Raw genomic sequence first — 17,448 nt, forward strand, 5'->3', positions numbered from 1 at the left:
GAAGGAATAGGAAAATATCTATAAAACCTTTTGGAAATGGAATAATGGTCGTCGCAACCATATTCGAGTTCGGGAGTTGATTACGCAAGGGGAAGGTATTAGCACCCCTCACGTCCGTTGTACTCAACGGGAACCTTTTAGTTCAATTTTGCTATTTGAGTGTTAACTTATGTTGTTTGTTTTCTTCAATTCATAAAATATATAATAGATATGGATGGAGACCTCAGAATGGGGAAAAGGGAGGTTTTTTTATTAGTGTGCTCGCCAAGATCTCGCAATCTCGTGCCAACGTATCCTTATGGTGCAATAAGGAAATCAGAGCATTCGTAGTTCGGGGAACTACGGTTTGTTGGTGTTTTTTAATAAACAACTGTGTAGATCGTGTTCTAAAGTCTAAACATTGGCTTGTCTACTCTCGGCGGATGCTTAAGCACTGGTTTGTTACGCGCGTTAGAAGGGATTAAATAATGTTCTTTCTGAAAAGAGTTTTGGTCACACGGGGTGACAAGTTGGATTAATATGTTGGATGTTTTGTTGGATTGGTTTCGGTCGCACGGGGGCGAGGAAAGATAGATTTAATGTGTTTAAAATTATTTTATTGGATGACAATTACTTGGATAATCGAGTAAGGAAACTCGTATCCTAAAAGTTGAGGAGAGGAATCAAAGGCTCTAGACCATCTCCCTTTTCATCCTTAATTGTAAAAGGATTTGATAATAGTTCAGGTGTCTTAAATGGATGACGATTACTCGGATATTCGAGTAACACAACTCGTATCCTAATAGTCGGGAAAGGGAATAGAAGACTCTAGACCACTTTCTTTTTCATCTACGTGATTATGAAAATAAGGTTGTATATGGTTTATGTATTTTAGAATAAACGACAAGTACTTGAATGACTGAGTAAGACAACTCATATCCAAGCACTTGAGAAGAGGAATTGATGACTCAAGACCATCTCCCTTTTCATATAGTTTATTATGAAATGATTTGATTAATTTATTAATTTATGAAAAAAATGATAATTGTTTGATTGACCGAGTAAGAGAACTCGTATTCAAACAATTGGGGAGAGAGGTTGAAAAATCAAAGTCATCTCCCTTTCATTTAACTTATTATGAAAATAATTTGATTTAATCGGGGTTTAGAAGTTTGTAGAGGAACGACAATTATTTGACTAACCAAGTAAGAGAACTTGTATTCAAATATTCTAGGAGAAAAATTGAAGACTCAAAGTCATCTCCCTTTTCGTTTCTTATCATAAAAGGACTTGATTTGTTTGTGCTTAAGTGGATTAGAAATTACGATTATCCGACTAACAGAGTAAAATAACATGTATTCAAATATCGAGGAGAGGAGTTGAAAACTCAAAACCATCTCCTTTTTTCATTTCCAACTGAAATAGTATTTAATTGTGATTTAATTTAAATTTGGTTTTAATGAGGAATACTCGATGTTGGATCGAGGTTTTAAATTTATGTTTACGAATGAATTGAATTTATTTAGTGTATTGTACTTCTACTCGATTAAATAAAAATCAAACGGGTCTCATTGGAAGAAAGCCCAAGAGTAAGCTATGTGAGGTTGATGGCAATGCTTTAAAAGCGATCGACTTACAAAGGCATTTAAAATGGGCTCGACTTTGAATCGAGAAGTTTAATTTGTTTAAAAATTGGTTTGAATTGATGGAATGGGAATGGTTTGTCATAAAGGTAGCACGACACGCATATAAAATTGAACACTTATACAAATGACTAAATAAATATTAATACAAATAAATCTCCTAAATCCCCAAAAAATGGATGATTATATACTTAAAATAACTAATGATGGTGATAATAATAATAGATAATCAAATAATTTTAATTATTTTTAGAAATGATAATAGAAATTTAATTGATTGGTAAAACTCTATTTAAATCAAGTAAGTAAAAAAATGGACTAAATAAAAATAAAAATGAAACAGTTTGGGCCTTGGGATAGAAACCAAGCCCAAACAGAATCTGTCAAAACATAGGCAAAGGGGAGGTTCAAATAGGAAAACAGATGCAGGCCCAGGCTGGAAATGGCCCAAACCGAAACACACAAGGCCCTTAAAACCTAGTTAACCGTGTTGACCCACAGGTACGCCTTGGACCGTCAGATCAGGAAGTATGACTTGGTCCTTAGATCATGCGACGGATAGGGGAGGGGGCACGGTTACTGGATGTAACTTAGCGCATAGAAATGTTCTGCTGGCCAACACAACTACTAGCGTCAAGTGTCCCAAGGCCAAGGACACTTGTCATCCACCCAACAGCAACCTAAAATGGCCGAAACACGGGACATGCAAACAAGCATCCCTCATTTCACTCTCTCTCTCAATTCAGAGCAGCAAAACGCTCTGCAATTTCCATTCTTCCTCCGCTCACGACCTGCCGGAGAAGACGGTGGTGGCCGACCAACAGCGGCGGCGCCACCTCCTTCTCCGGCGAACCTCTACCCAAAAACCCTAACTCCAAACACTAACTCCCTCTCTTTTTGGCCGGAGAATCCAAATCCGGCCTTCCTTTCCCCTAAATCGTCCTCAATTGACCAGATCGAGACGAAAACGAAATGAACAAACTCAAACTCGACCAAACGAAAACTCAAAAAAAAAGCGACCAAACCAAACCTAAACTCCTTTCAACCAACAAATCGAAACTACACGGCAACAAAAATAGTTTAAACCTAAACCCTAATTTTGAAATTAAACCTTCAATAGTTGCAATTCAATGAAATCACAAAGGGGGTTTTACTCAGTCCACAAAGATGATTGCAGTGGTATGAAGATTTTACGCAAAGGAGGGAGAAAAAAGACTACTTGATCGGAGTCGGTCCGGCGACGACGTCTCCTCCGACGCGATTCAGATAAGCCTTCTTCTATTCTTTTAACTCTCTTCGCCTTCCTCTATTCTCTTTTTTCTCTTTGAATTCTATGGATGGTTGTATTGATTTCTTGCCAAAATTCACGTTGTTTTTACTCAATGTTATATGGGTACTAATAGTGAGGTTCTGTAATTTTTCTCTTCATCATGAGCTAGTATCCTATGATAAAATCTTGTCAGGATATCTTTTTCATCCCAGATTTCGTGGGATTATTATTTTGTGGATTCATTACTGTTGCACTTGTAGCGAAATACCTTTTTGGGCGTTCATTGTGGTCCTTAGTGCAAAGCTTTAAACTTATCAAATTATTAATTATTCTTCAGTTTTTTAAGTGCTTATGATAAGACTTTCTGACTTAAGCTTATTTCTTCGTAGGTCACACAAGTAAGACAACCCCTAATTGGGAAAGAAGTTTGTTGCGCCAGCTCCATGAAGGAACTTGATTTAAAGTGCCTCGATCCAAATGATGGTCTTGGGCAGTTCGCTTCTTTGAAGGCTCTGTTTCCAATAGCTGGATATGCAGCATAATCTAGTTTATTCAATTGTAACGCTTTGTGTTTTTTTTGGATAATGTGTATTATTTTTTGGGCTGTTTGTAATCTCTTAGATTTAGAATTTGTTTATGTAATTAATCTTTTTAAACATTTAAATCTTATCTTAATATTCATTTGAAAACTTGTTTGGACCACCATAAAATAGAAATGAACGTTCCACAAGTGATTGCTTTTAGTAAACTTGTTATTGGCTAAATAATCAGATAACTAAAGGAACAAAATGAAATGCACATCAAGCATTGAAAACTCAATTCCAACCACAAAGCCAACAAAAGATCATGGCTCGTGAGTCTGAATATGGTGACTTAGCTTAAACCCAACACATATATGCTTCCAAAAATGCAATTTTAATTTAGAGACCTATGAAGGATTTAAAACTCGGCGCAAATATTTGGGATGTGAAAATGGGCTTGCAAACTTGGGCTAAGAACAAGTGATCATAAAAAATAACATGGCTTTTAATACTTGTTAATAAGAGAGTGGACTTGGATTAGTATGTGTAAAAAAAAGGATTTGAACCATACTTTGAACTTCCAATATGTTGATAGAAGTGGGTTTTTTAAACCAACAAATCTTATGAATAACCTAAAAATGGGCCTTTTATAACCAACAAGTCCCAAAATACGCATACCATCCCATGCTTTAGTAACAGCAATAAGAGGCAAACGCAACAGATGTTTTCTTGAGTCATGTACAAGGAAATTAACAGATGAAATGCCACTGAAAGATTTGTTGAAAATTTGATGCCACTGAGAGTTTTCTTTAGAATAGTCATGTGAGTATTGGATGTGCCTTTAGGAAGGATGGGGAGTTTGGAGTTATTTAGGGTTGAGAAACCCTAAGATAGAGTTTATGCCTTATAACATCTGGTGGTGAATGCTGGTGAAAGATTTTTCTTACCCAGACAAAATTGGGGTATGACAGCTTCCCCTATTTAATTACCTCGAACTGGAAAGTAAGAATGACAGCAGTCTTCGTACATTCCCGGTGGGAGGTGATTAAATACAAGAAAGACCCAAATTTTGTCCTAGGAAATGCAAGGAAGAAAATACAGGAATAAAATGCAGTGAGAAATAGTAAGAGACATTATCCTAAAGTAAAACGGAACAGCCAAGACTTTCTCGGAGTCGTCAGAACAGTATCTTGGACGTCATAGTCGAGATATGTTAGTAATGGAATGAAATCCCTAGCTAAATCTCAAGACTTTTCCAGGATGCTAGAGCGGTATAAAGAAAATCTGGCATGAGACTCTTCATATTGATGAAGCAGCAACTCAACAGTAAAAATGAGATTCTCTGAATCGAGTCGAAGCAGCATCTTATATGATAGATTTAAGATGTTCCAACAAGGGAAAGGTACCTTAATTGAATCTAAGACTCTTTGAGGATACTTAGAGCAGTATCTCTTAAAAGAAACCTGGAATGAGACTCTTCATATTGATGAAGCAGCATCTCAACAGCAAAAGTGATATTCTCTGTATCGAGTCGAAGTAGCATCTTATATGATAGATTTAAGATGTTCCAGCAAGGAAAAGATACCTTAATTGAGTCTAAGACTCTTTGAGGATACTAGAGCAGTATCTCTAAAAAATCTGAAATGAGACTCTTCATATTGATGAAGCAGCATCTCAAACAGTAAAAATGAGATTCTCTGTATCGAGTCGAAGCAGCATCTTATATGATAGAATTAAGATATTCCGAATGAGGGAATGATACCTTAATTGAATCTAAGACTCTTCGAGGATACTTAGAGCAGTATCTCTAAAAAATCTGAAATGAGACTCTTCATATTGATGAAGCAGCATCTCAAATATTAAAAATGAGATTCTCTGTATCGAGTCGAAGCAGCATCTTATATGATAGAATTAAGATATTCCGAATGAGGGAATGATACCTTAATTGAAGCTAAGACTCTTCGAGGATACTAGAGCAATATCTCTAAAAAATCTGGAATGAGACTCTTTATATTCTAAAACAGCATCTCAAACAGTAAAAATGAGATTCTCTGTATCGAGTCGAAGCAGCATCTTATATGATAGAATTAAGATGTTCCAGCAAGGGAAAGATACCTCAATTGAATTTAAGACTCTTCGAGGATACTTAGAGCAGTATCTCTAAACAAAATCTGAAATGAGACTCTTCATATTGATGAAGCAGCATCTCAAACAGTAAAAATGAGATTCTCTGTATCGAGTCGAAGCAGCATCTTATATGATAGAATTAAGATATTCCGAATGAGGGAATGCTACCTTAATTGAATCTAAGACTCTTCGAGGATACTTAGAGCAGTATCTCTAAAAAATCTGAAATGAGACTCTTCATATTGATGAAGCAGCATCTCAAACAGTAAAAATGAGATTCTCCATATCAAGCAAGCAATATCTCAAAAATAAAGAAATGAGCTTCTTCAGATAAATGAAGTAACATCTCAAATGTTCATCTGTTGGGGGAAATATTTAAGAAAAGACTCCTTTTGAGGGAGATTTACTAGAAATGCTCTGCAGGGGAAAAACTCATAAGAGGCTTTTTTAGGGTAACCTCTGCTTGGGGAGCAATAATAGCAAAGAAAATGCTGGGAATATCATCATTAATCATAAAGTTGAAAAATGGCTTACTAGAAAATGATTCCACGAGCACATGCAGGGTAACAAATTTATTTAGAGATGAGGAATGTCTAAGATATACATGAATGACCTTGGATCCTGATATTTTATGTTTGATTTTTTGTACAATGTTCCATTTTAGGTGGGAATACCATGCATGGGATGATGCATGAGATGTATGCAAGTATGCAATTGCTGGGGATATTTAGGATGTGCACGTAGGAATGTGAACCGTATAAGGCTATGCATATGTATGCCAATGATTGGTATGATTATTTCTTGGTGAATTTTCCTATCTAGTAGGAAGATTATGTATGTAATTGATACACATGACGCATGCGAAGTATGCGGGTATGCAAATGGGTAATTGGGATATGCCCTGGTTAAGGCGTTTTTGCTTTGAGGAATGATGCCAATAGTGTGGACTTTGTTATTGGGGTGACCAATGAAGATCAAGCTTTGATGCCCCACTAGGTGATTTTGGGAATACATTTGGGTTGCTCCAAGCCACTGAAGGGTTCAGACTTCTCAACACGCGATACTCCAACCATGACTTATTAACGTTTCTGCTGGAAATGTAACGGAGCCTTGCCCAGATTTGGCTATACCATGAGTATATTTATGAGAGGCGTGAATTAGTGATTGAAAGGAACATAGGTGTCTGCAAATAGTCCTACACCTCTTTGAACAACAAGAACGAACTATGAGACTAAAGGATTTGTCCTTTTACTGTTTCAAAAACAATTTTATCACTTTGTTCAAACACGTGCTTTATTTTCTCCAAAATTTTAAGAGTGATGTTTATCAAAAATAAAGGTGCTTTGCAAACAAACAGATAAAATACAAAAATGATTTGGGCACAACTTTTGTTGAGAAAATTTCTCTTTTATTGATTTGACCCTTAAATGGGCGACTGTACATAAAGATGCAATTCTTTAATGAGGTAATTGTTGTGCATAGAAACAAAACGGCAAAAAAAATGAGTTCTTATTGAGTTTCCACACTGCTATGATCCTTATGTCTTTAATAGTCCGAGCACCTTGCTTCTGAAAAGTAAGGTAGATTGATTCTTTATCTTCGAGGGATATGTTAGACACCTGAAAGTACAACTCTTTGCCTTGGGATTAATCCCTAACTTTTGCCTGGACCGCCCTTTCGGGTTTTCAATCCACCGGGGTACCTATTTTTGCCTGAGTCGCCCTTTCGGGTTTTCAACTCAGCGGGTCAATTCTTTTATTTTTATCCCTAATTTTTTCCTGGATCGCCCTTTCGGGTTTTCGATCCACCGGGATAGCCATTTTTGCCTAAATCGCCTTTTCAGGTTTTCGATTTAGCGGCTTTTATTATTCCACTTTTTTAGGCGAAGTACTTTTTAATAACATCAGTATTGGTGGGAAGTGGCAACTCATCACCGTCCATAGTTTCTAGGATTAAAGTGCCTCCGGAAAAGGCTTTAACCACCACAAATGGACCTTCATAATTTGGTGTCCATTTCCCTCTGGAGTCCTTGTGAATGGGCAGGATTTTCTTCAGCACCAAGTCCCCTTCTTGAAACACCCTGGAACAAACTTTCTTGTCGAATGCCTTCTTAAGACGCCTCTGATAAAGTTGACTGTGACCTAACGCTTTCAAGCATTTCTCCTCAATAAGGTTGAGCTCGTCGTACCTTAATTGAACCCATTCTGCCTCGTCTAGCTTAGCCTCCATCAAGACTCTCATCGAGGGGATCTCCACTTCTATAGGGAGAATTACTTCCATGTCGTATACCAAGGAATAAGAGGTTGCCCCTGTTGAAGTTCATACCGACGTGCGATAGCCATGTAACGCAAAAGGTAACATCTCATGCCAATCCTTGTACGTGACAACCATCTTTTTGATGATTTTCTTGATATTTTTATTCGCAGCTTCCACAACCCCATTCATCTTAGGCCGATATGGTGATGAGTTGTGATGCTCGATCTTGAACGTTATGCATAACTCCTCCATGGTCTTGTTGTTGAGATTGGACCCATTATCGGTGATACTTTTTTTGGGAATCCCACATCGACATATGATGTTGTTTTTTAAGAAACGAGCGACTATGTGCTTCGTGACATTTGCATAAGATGCGGCTTCCATCCATTTGGTAAAGTAATCTATGGCCACCAAGATAAATCTGTGTCCATTAGATACTTTAGGTTCTATCATTTCAATCATGTCGATGCCCCACATAGAGAAAGGCCAAGGTGATGCTATAACATTCAGCGGGGTAGGCGGTATATGTATTTTGTCAACATAGATTTGGCATTTGTAGCATGCTCTGGTGTAATGATAACAGTCGGCTTCCATCGTTAACTAGTAGTAACCTACCCTTAGGATTTTCTTTGCCATGGCATGCCCATTTGCGTGCGTGTCGAAAGACTCTTTGTGTATGTCCTTCATAAGCTGGTCAGCTTCATGTTTGTCCACACACCTCAACAAAACCATGTCATAATTCTGTTTGTAAACACCTCTCTGTTCAAAAGGAACTTCGATGCCAACCTCCGGAGGGTCCTTTTATCAAGGCTAGAAGCCTCTGCTGGATATTCCCACTTCTCCAGATACTGTTTGATATCAAAGATTTAGGGTTTTCCATTTGGCTCTTTTGCTGTCATCAGGCAATGTGCAGGTTCGTCAAAATGCCTAATTTCAATGTGAGGCTGATGGTTGGGCCATATTAATTTGTACATGGAAGCCAAAGTTGCTAAGGCATCTGCCATCTGATTCTCTTCTCGAGGAATATGAGAAAAGGTGACTTTGTCGAATTTTAGGAGTAGCTTTAGCACGTAATCCCGGTATGGAATTAGGTTAGCATGTCTTGTTTCCCAATCACCTCTGATCTGATGTATCACTAGAGCGGAATCCCCGAATACTTCTAGTATCTTGATCTTTAACTCAATAGCTTCTTCCAACCCTAATATGCAAGCTTCATACTTGGCCATGTTATTTGTGCAGGTAAAACAGAGCTTTGCGGTGAACGGTAGATGGAAATTCTTGGGAGACATCATCACTGCCCCAATTCCATGGCCTATTGCATTTAAGGCGCCATCGAACATGAGAGTCCAGCCTGCTTTTGGCTCAAGACTCTCCTTTAGTTCAGAGTCTTTAGCATCCTTGACAACCATGATGTCCTCATCTGGGAAGTCAAACTTCAAAGGTTGGTAATCCTCTAACGGTTAGTGAGCAAGATGGTCTGCTAATACGCTTCCTTTGATTTCCTTTTGTACAACATATTGAATATCGTATTCTGATAACAACATCTGCCATCGAGCAATCCTACCGGTAAGAGTTGGTTTCTCAAATATGTATTTGATGGGATCCATTTTAGATACCAACCAAGTCGTGTGGGTTAGCATGTACTTCCTGAGACGCTTAGCGGCCCATGCGAGTGCACAACAAGTCTTCTCGAGTAATGAATATCTGGTCTCGCAATCATTAAATTTCTTGCTCAGATAATATATGGCATGCTCTTTTCTACCAGCCTCATCTTGTTGTCCCAATACACAAGCCATGGACTCGTCAAGCACTATTACATACATGATGAGAGGTCTCCCTTCTGCAGGGGGCATCAGAATCGGTGGCTCTTGCAAGTATTCTTTGATTTTATCGAAGGCTATTTGGTAGTCATCATTCCACTCCACACCTTGATTCTTCCTTAGAAGCTTGAATATTGGTTTACATGTGGCAGTAAGGTGAGAGATAAACCTGGCGATGTAATTCAGTCTCCCGAAGAAACCACAAACCTCCTTCTCGGTCCTTGGTGCAGGCATGTTCTGAATGGCTCGAACCTTGTCGGGATCTACTTCAATTCCCTTTTGGCTTACGATAAAGCCTAAAAGCTTCCCAGATTGAACCCCAAATGTGCATTTGTTAGGATTAAGTCTCAACCTAAACTTCCTCAAATGAGCAAATAGTTTCCCTAGGTTAGTGATATGTTCTTCTTCTGTCTGGGATTTGGCAATCATGTCGTCAACATACACCTCAATCTCTTCATGAATCATGTCATGAAAGAGAGTCACCATAGCACGTTGATATGTTGCCCTAGCGTTCTTTAATCCAAACGACATTACTTTGTAACAAAAGGTGCCCCAAGGGGTAATGAACGTGGTCTTCTCCATGTCCTCGGGATCCATTTTAATTTGGTTGTATCCAGAGAAGCCATCCATAAAGGAAAATACGGAGAACTGAGCTGTGTTATCCACCAATACATCAATGTGAGGTAATGGGAAATCGTATTTGGGATTGGCTCTGTTTATACGCACATGAGGACCTTCCCATCTTTCTTCGATACCGGTACAATATTGGCAATCCATTGTGGGTACTTAGCGACTTCCAGGAAACCGACGTCAAACTGCTTTCTCACCTCTTCTCTGATCTTGAGAGCCATATCTGGTCGAGTTCTTCTTAGCTTTTGTTTGACAGCAGAGCATTCTTCTTTAAGGAGAAGCTTGTGGGGTATGATATCAGTATCTAATCCGGGCATGTCTTGGTATGACCATGCAAACACGTCGTCATATTCATGGAGGAGCTCTATCAATCTTGTCTTCACTGCATCTTGAAGCGCGGCGCCTACCCTTACTTCTCTCTTGTCTTCTTTTGTTCCCAGATTGATAACTTCAACGTCCTCCTGGTGTGGTTGAATGACCTTCTCTTCTTGTCTGAGTAATCTGGCCAACTCTTCAGGGAGTTCGCAACCGTCCCCCACTTTGTCTTCAGCTTGGTAGATTGGACAATCAAAATCATGTTGGACCCTAACAGTGTCGTTATCAATGGTCTCGGTGGTGTTTCTGCATGTTATGGTTTATGCAGTTTATTTAGAAAGTGCGTGCATAAAAATTGATGCCATTTTTGTAATAAAAAACAAAAGGAAAGGAACAGAAATTTGAATGCAAATTGCCATTTTATTAATGATATGAAAACTCTTGAAAAAGATAAAGGAGGCCCTACAACACGCCATTGTTCCTTGGGCAGAGCACAGGGTTTCGTCTAACATAATAAAATTACTTTTGAAAAAATTGGGGAACTTCCACAGCCTTCCAGTTTGTCAGCTCTTCATTAGGTGCAGCTTGTCGCATCCAGCTAGACATCCCCTCTTCGCGATCTTCGTCAGTGATCATCACCACCTGTTTGCCAAAAATATGGCCAGCGCTAGCGAACGTTTCCTCTACAGAAGGAATCTGCTCTTTGCCATTTGGTTACCGGCTTTATTTGATGATGGGTCATACCCCAGGCCAAACTTGTCTCGTTTCTCTTTCACTTCCACCATTTTGCCCTAGTCTTGAGCATTTTCACTTTCCATAACATCCTTAGCTCCTTGCCACGAGGCCATGGACGGTCCTAATTTCGGGGTCTCTAATGTCCGTTGGACGGCCATCATATTTACCACTTCCAAGGATTGGAATGGTGTCTCAGTTATCTCTCCATCCACCTTGATATACCGGAAAGATGTCAAGTGGCTAACCAAGATATCCTCTTCCCCTCCAATCACAGTCATCTTGTCATTTGTAATGAATTTTAGCTTTTGATGTAGAGTGGAGGTGACGGCGCCTGCAGAGTGAATCCAGGGTCTCCCAAGTAGGCAACTATAACCGGGATGTATGTCCATAATCTGGAACGTGATATTAAAAATAGTTGGACCTATCTTGTTTGGTAAGCCAACCTCTCCTATCACTGCTCGCCTTGAGCCATCAAATGCCTTTATGATTAGGGTGTTGGGCTTCATACTTATCCCTTCCATTGGCAGTTTTATCAAAGTTGTCTTCGGCATGACGTTCAGCGAGGAACCTGTGTTTACTAATACCCTTGATAGTATAGTGTCTATGCATTTCAAGGAGATATATAGGGCCTTGTTATGGTTCTTTCCCTCGATCGGCAGTTCATCATCGTTAAAACCCAAAAAATTCCCAGTGGTCACACAAGCTATCACATCGTCAAACTGTTCTATCATTATGTCTTTCGTGATATGTGCGGCGCTTAATACTTTCAACAGCAATTTCTTGTGTGCTTCTGAGTTGAGCAATAAAGATAACATGGAGATTTTTGAAGGTGTTTGATTCAGTTGGTCCACCACTTTATAGTCACTCTTCTTGATTATCCTTAGAAATTCCTCGGCCTCTTCACGAGTGACTGCAGCTTTAGGAGACAGGTGAATGCCTTGCATTTCTCGATTAGGGACGGGGATCTGGACATTGGCTTTCTTCCCTTTAGCCTTTGCAAAAGTATCAGCAGTCCTTGGTGTGAACACCCAGCCACTACGTGTTATTCCTGCCGGCCCCACAATCAAGGTGATGTTTGGTTCGTTGATAACCAAAGGTTGGTCTTCCTTCCCTTGCTTAAAAGCTCTGGGTTGATATATCCACAAGACCGTCTTCTCATCTTCATACGCGAATGGTGCTGGAAACTCTATCACCAATGGGTTTATAGGTATTTCCACATTAACCTCATCATAAGGGATGTCTACCACGGCTATCTCTTTCTCTCCCTTGCTCCTGACACGGTGATTTATCTGTAACTTGCCTTGATCCACCATTTGTTGTATAAAATTCCTCAACTCTTTATTGTTCTCTTCATCAATTAGCTCCTCCGGAATTAGACCACTCTTCAGCAATTGTGCTCATATCCTGGCGATAGGGGTTTCGATTTCTTCAACCTTAAGGATCAATTCACTTTGATCACTCTCCTTAATGGCACTGACGGAAGCATCCCCATATGTTGGCATGGGATTGGTGTTCATGTTCGGGCGTCTCGGAGTGAAGGAGACAGCCTTTTCCTCGATCAAATCTTGTACCCGATTTTGAAATGCAAAATAATTCTCCAAGGTATGACCAGGCGCTCCCATGTGAAACTCATAATGGGCGTTAGCATCATATCCGGGTGGATATGGAAAAACAGCCGGTTTTAGCTCCCTCAATGTCAGAAGGCCCTCCTTTTGCAGATATGGGAATATTTGGCTATAAGGTACTGGTAGAGGATCAAGTTGCCTTCTTGGAGGCCTTGGCTTGAATTGTCTTGGTGGCGCGGTGTTTTGCTGTTAACGATGTTGTTGATGTTGTGGTTGATACACTTGTTGTTGCTGTATTGGTTGTTGATAAGGTATGGGTACCACGGCGGCGACTTGGCCATATGAAGCCTGTTGCTTCCCCTTATAGCCTCAGGATATAGCATTTGTTTCACCTTCTCTTTTCTTCCGGAAGCCTCCAGAATACTTTTTCGGTACGCTAGGGGCTGCCACAGCTCCTGGAATCTTTCCATCCCTCAACTCTTTCTCTATGCGATCTCCGATTATGACTAGATGCGCAAAGTCGGACGCTGCACTACTCACTAATCTATCAAAGAATGGGTCCTTCAAGGTGTCCACAAATATTTCGGTCATTTCCTTTTCAGACAATGGTGGCTCTACCTGAGCAGCCAACTCTCTCCATCGCTGGGCGTATTCTTTAAATGACTCATTTTCTTTCATGGTCATCCCTTGTAACTGCATTCGATCGGGTGCCATATCTAAGTTATATTTGTACTGACGGAGAAATGTGTCAGCCAAATCCTCCCAGTTTTGAATCTGCCCCTGCTATAAACTCATGTACCATCTTAGGGACACTCCACTTAGACTGTCTTAGAAACAGTGTATAAGCAGTTTGCCATTTTCGGTATGAGCAGCCATTTTCCTGAAGTAAATTACCAGGTGACTTCTTGGGCAAGTCTGTCCTCTGTATTTCTCGAAATCAGGAGTTTTAAATTTAGCCGGGATGACCAAATTTCATACCAAATGCATGTTCATGACAGAGGCGCCGAAGATATTATTTCCTTCTATAGCTTTGATCTTATTTTCCAGGGTACGAAGCCTATCTGCAGCAGGATCTGGAAGTATCTTAGGCTTCGGTTGATTAGGCGCATAGAAAGCATCGTACGGGTCATCTCCAATTTCGGATCCATGATGAGTAGACGCATCAGAAGGCTCTGCATGATCCCCATCTCTTTTGCCTCCTACCGGTATATGAACCAGTCTCTTCTTGGCGGGTATGAAGCTCTCGTCTTGGGGGTCTAAACCTGGTGTGCTATCATTCCTTTTTGCCCTAGCTTCTTCATCCACAACCCTCTCTCTTTGGGCAATTGCGAGCATTGTCTCCAACCGTTGATCCATTTTCTCTTGGATCGTATTGATGTATGTCCTCATGGTAACTTGGTTAGCCTCAACTTGCTCTAACGTCATCTTGTAGCTGCTTTGCGTCTCGTATCGGTGTTGATTAGTCAGTGTTGTTGGATAAAGGGTAAAAAGGTTGGGTACGTTTTTTTGAATTTTTATGAAGCATGATGCATAATGAAGATGCGAATGTTATGCATATTTTATTTTCAGGGTATCGTTCGAGTTCCATTAGTTGTTTAGCAATTCAGAGAAACATGAAATACTTAGAATAGCAATAATTGAGTAATTTTAAACATCATTTATTCAAGTACATAGTGTATGGGTCCAAAAAAAGCCCTAGTTCAAAATACATTGTCAAAGGAACAAAATATAAGACATAGGAAAATTAAACTGCAGGCTTTCTGGCTTGGAGCTCTTCTAGTTCTTCCTTGAATCGCTTCAGCAACCCTTTACAGAGCAGAATGAAACTGATTATGGCTGGAGGAGTGCTATCTTCCTTCAACTCTTCAACTGCGTCTCTTAACTTCCATGGTAATTCTTTAGTCGCCCAATTACAGAACCCCACTAGCCCATCGAGATTTGCACGGAACTTATCCCTATCTCCTTGCAAGAAGTCTACGGTCTTATTAAAGGATTCATAATCTTCAATCACATACTCTCGCTCCTTCAACCATATGGAGTTGTCTTGGTGTAATGACTCTAGTTGGCTCTTCCAATAGCTGGCAGACTCTTTTGCGTCCCTTACTTCTCGAAACTTCTCCTCCCATATCATGGATGAAACCTTAGAAGCTTTGGTGGCTATATTCTTGAGTCGGCGTTCTTGATCTGCTTCAGTATTTGCATGACGAACATAAATGGTGAGTTCTTTTATCTAAGCTCCAAGTGTATCTCTTATCGTCTTGTTTTCCTTTGTGGCCAGATGCCACCAATGCTCATTGTCTTGGCATTCTTTCTGGGCTCGTCGTAATTGACCCTTAAGAGTATCTAGACAATGGTCAGCTTGTTCTAGTCCCACTTTGATCTTTTTCCTCTTATGCTCCTCTTTGTTGAACTTTTCCGCATGTGCTTGAAGTTGTACATCCTTTCTCTCAAGCTCCCACTTCATGGTGTTTTTCTCATGGATGTTTTGTTGGAGTTTTATCTTCAACTCTTCGTTCTCTTTTTCTAACTTTGCCATGGTGGTCTTGAGCTCCTCCACTTATTCAATAAGGACATGGGTGAGCTTAGGTTCAGGAAGAGGTACAGGTGTCCGAATGACGAATGGCATTTTTATCATCTCCACCCTTTCCTTTACCCAATGAAAATATGGTTCTTTTGTAATCCCATTAGCTCTCCTTAAATCAGCTCTCCCTTTCCGATTGACATTCTTCCAAGCCTCTCTGATTCGTTGGAAAAAGCTAGGATTCTCAACCCCAAAGTCAAGCAACAAGAAAGCTTCCAAAGACCCTGCTTCTGGAGGGCCTTCCATTGGGTAGCCAAGTTGTCTTAGTGATAGAACCGGGTTAGAATTCACGCATCCTTGAGTTCTAATAAGTGGTAGATTAGGGAAATCTCCACAGTTGAATATGATGTCCATGTTGATGTATTCTTTGGAATACCAAGAAAGATCTTCGAATCGGAGTGATCCCAATCTCTGAGGCCAACTAACATTTGTTTGTTCTACCCAAACTTCTGTCTTCGGAAGATGCTCAAGAAACCACTGATATAGTAAAGGAGCACAACAAGCAATCATTCCTTTCTTCTTGGTGTACCTATGGCTCATGTAATAGTAAACATCAGCTAACAAGGTGGGTACTGGGTTTCCAGTAAGGAAAACGCAAATAGCAGCCATGTCTATGAAACCATCCATATTTGGGAACAGGACGATGCCATAGATGGCCCACGCAATAACAGAGTAACAAGCGTCCCAACTTTCTGCTTTTAGTAGGGTATGAGCTCTTTCCAAGACAAAACTTAGCGAAAATCCTTTGGTATTCCCTTTGGTCTCTAGGTTAGCCTCGACTTCCTTTTCGTCCATGTGAAGCGTGCTAGCAATGATCTCAAGGGGCAAAGATTCATATATCCCTTCAAATAGTGGCTTGTTCTTCATGGGGATCCTAACAAGACGCTCGAATTCTTCCAACGTTGGTGCTAGCTGGAAGTCTTGGAATGTGAAACATCTTAAAGGTAGGTCATGGAATTGAGCCAGAGTGATTAAAGTTGTATGGTCCACTCGTTGGTTGAGGATGTTGAGCAGATTGCCATAATTCTTCCCAAAGTTGATTCTGTATACTGGGTGCATCTGAGATACCAAGTCACATAAGCTCCTTAGATCGGGATCTTTGAACTTGAAAGAGTAAATGTTCCTTTTGCTTGATTCCATGCTTCTTGAATTCCTGCAACTTATGACACTCAGATTCCTTGGAAATAAAAAAATAATATGAATGTCATGTTATCAATGTTGCTATGCATGCCACAGGTAGGTCAACATACAGGCCGTGAGAGCGGGTATCCTTGTTTACTAAACAAAACCCTTTTGGGATGATGCTAAAGTTAAGAGGTTCCCAAAGTCATCAATCACTATTTTAGGAAGGTTATTGTCATGACGAAAGCTCATTCGCCAATAACATCCCCAAAAAGAGTCTCGTCTGGGTGAGGCCTTCGTATGGTCCCAAAGACGAAGACTCTTAGTGGGTTCATACTACACAACTCTCGAGTCCAAGGTTCTAATAAGGTTCTCAAAGTCGTAGATCGAGGTTGGGAATACTACTGTAAGATAGTAATACGCCCAAGGGATCTCATCTGATTGGGGCTTTCGTATTAACCCAATAAGTCCGGGACTTTTAAGGTAAATACTACATAACCACCGGGTATAGTGGGTATTAAAGTCGATCCAGCAGGGAATTAAAGTCGATCTTGATAAAGTCAAAGCTATACAAGGTATGCCAGTGCCAATAACTGAAAAAGAGGTTCGTGGATTCTTAGGGAGATTAAACTACATTGCTAGATTTATATCTCACCTTACTGCCACATGCGAGCCAATATTTAAGTTACTCCATAAGGATCAGACGATCGAGTGGAATGATAATTTCCAAAAGGCGTTTGAAAATATAAAGGAATATTTGCAAGAGTCATCGATCTTGATGCCTCCTGTGCCGAGAAGACCTCTTATTATATACCTAACATTTCTTGAGGGATCTATGGGATGTGTTATCAGACATCATGATGAAACGGGTAAAAAAGAGCATG

The 17,448-nt window shown here is 40.0% G+C and overlaps 2 protein-coding genes across 2 annotated transcripts; both read right to left on the minus strand.

Annotated features, from left to right (window-relative positions):
- Positions 1–11,352: 11,352 nt before the first annotated feature.
- Positions 11,353–12,609, minus strand: LOC127121930 (uncharacterized). Its single transcript, XM_051052353.1, has one exon. The coding sequence runs from the start codon at positions 12,607–12,609 to the stop codon at positions 11,353–11,355; it is 1,257 nt and encodes a 418-aa protein (XP_050908310.1).
- Positions 12,610–15,418: 2,809 nt separating this feature from the next.
- LOC127121931 (uncharacterized) lies at positions 15,419–16,309 on the minus strand. The gene has a single exon (XM_051052354.1). The coding sequence runs from the start codon at positions 16,307–16,309 to the stop codon at positions 15,419–15,421; it is 891 nt and encodes a 296-aa protein (XP_050908311.1).
- Between the last annotated feature and the right edge of the window lie 1,139 nt (positions 16,310–17,448).

Source organism: Lathyrus oleraceus, chromosome 2 (genome assembly GCF_024323335.1).
Source record: "Lathyrus oleraceus cultivar Zhongwan6 chromosome 2, CAAS_Psat_ZW6_1.0, whole genome shotgun sequence".
Taxonomy (NCBI): domain Eukaryota; kingdom Viridiplantae; phylum Streptophyta; class Magnoliopsida; order Fabales; family Fabaceae; genus Lathyrus; species Lathyrus oleraceus.

Coding starts and splice junctions, on each gene's coding strand:
- LOC127121930 (XM_051052353.1), bottom strand. CDS start 12,609: ATGGTGGATCAAGGCAAGTTACAGATAAATCACCGTGTCAGGAGCAAG.
- LOC127121931 (XM_051052354.1), bottom strand. CDS start 16,309: ATGAAGAACAAGCCACTATTTGAAGGGATATATGAATCTTTGCCCCTT.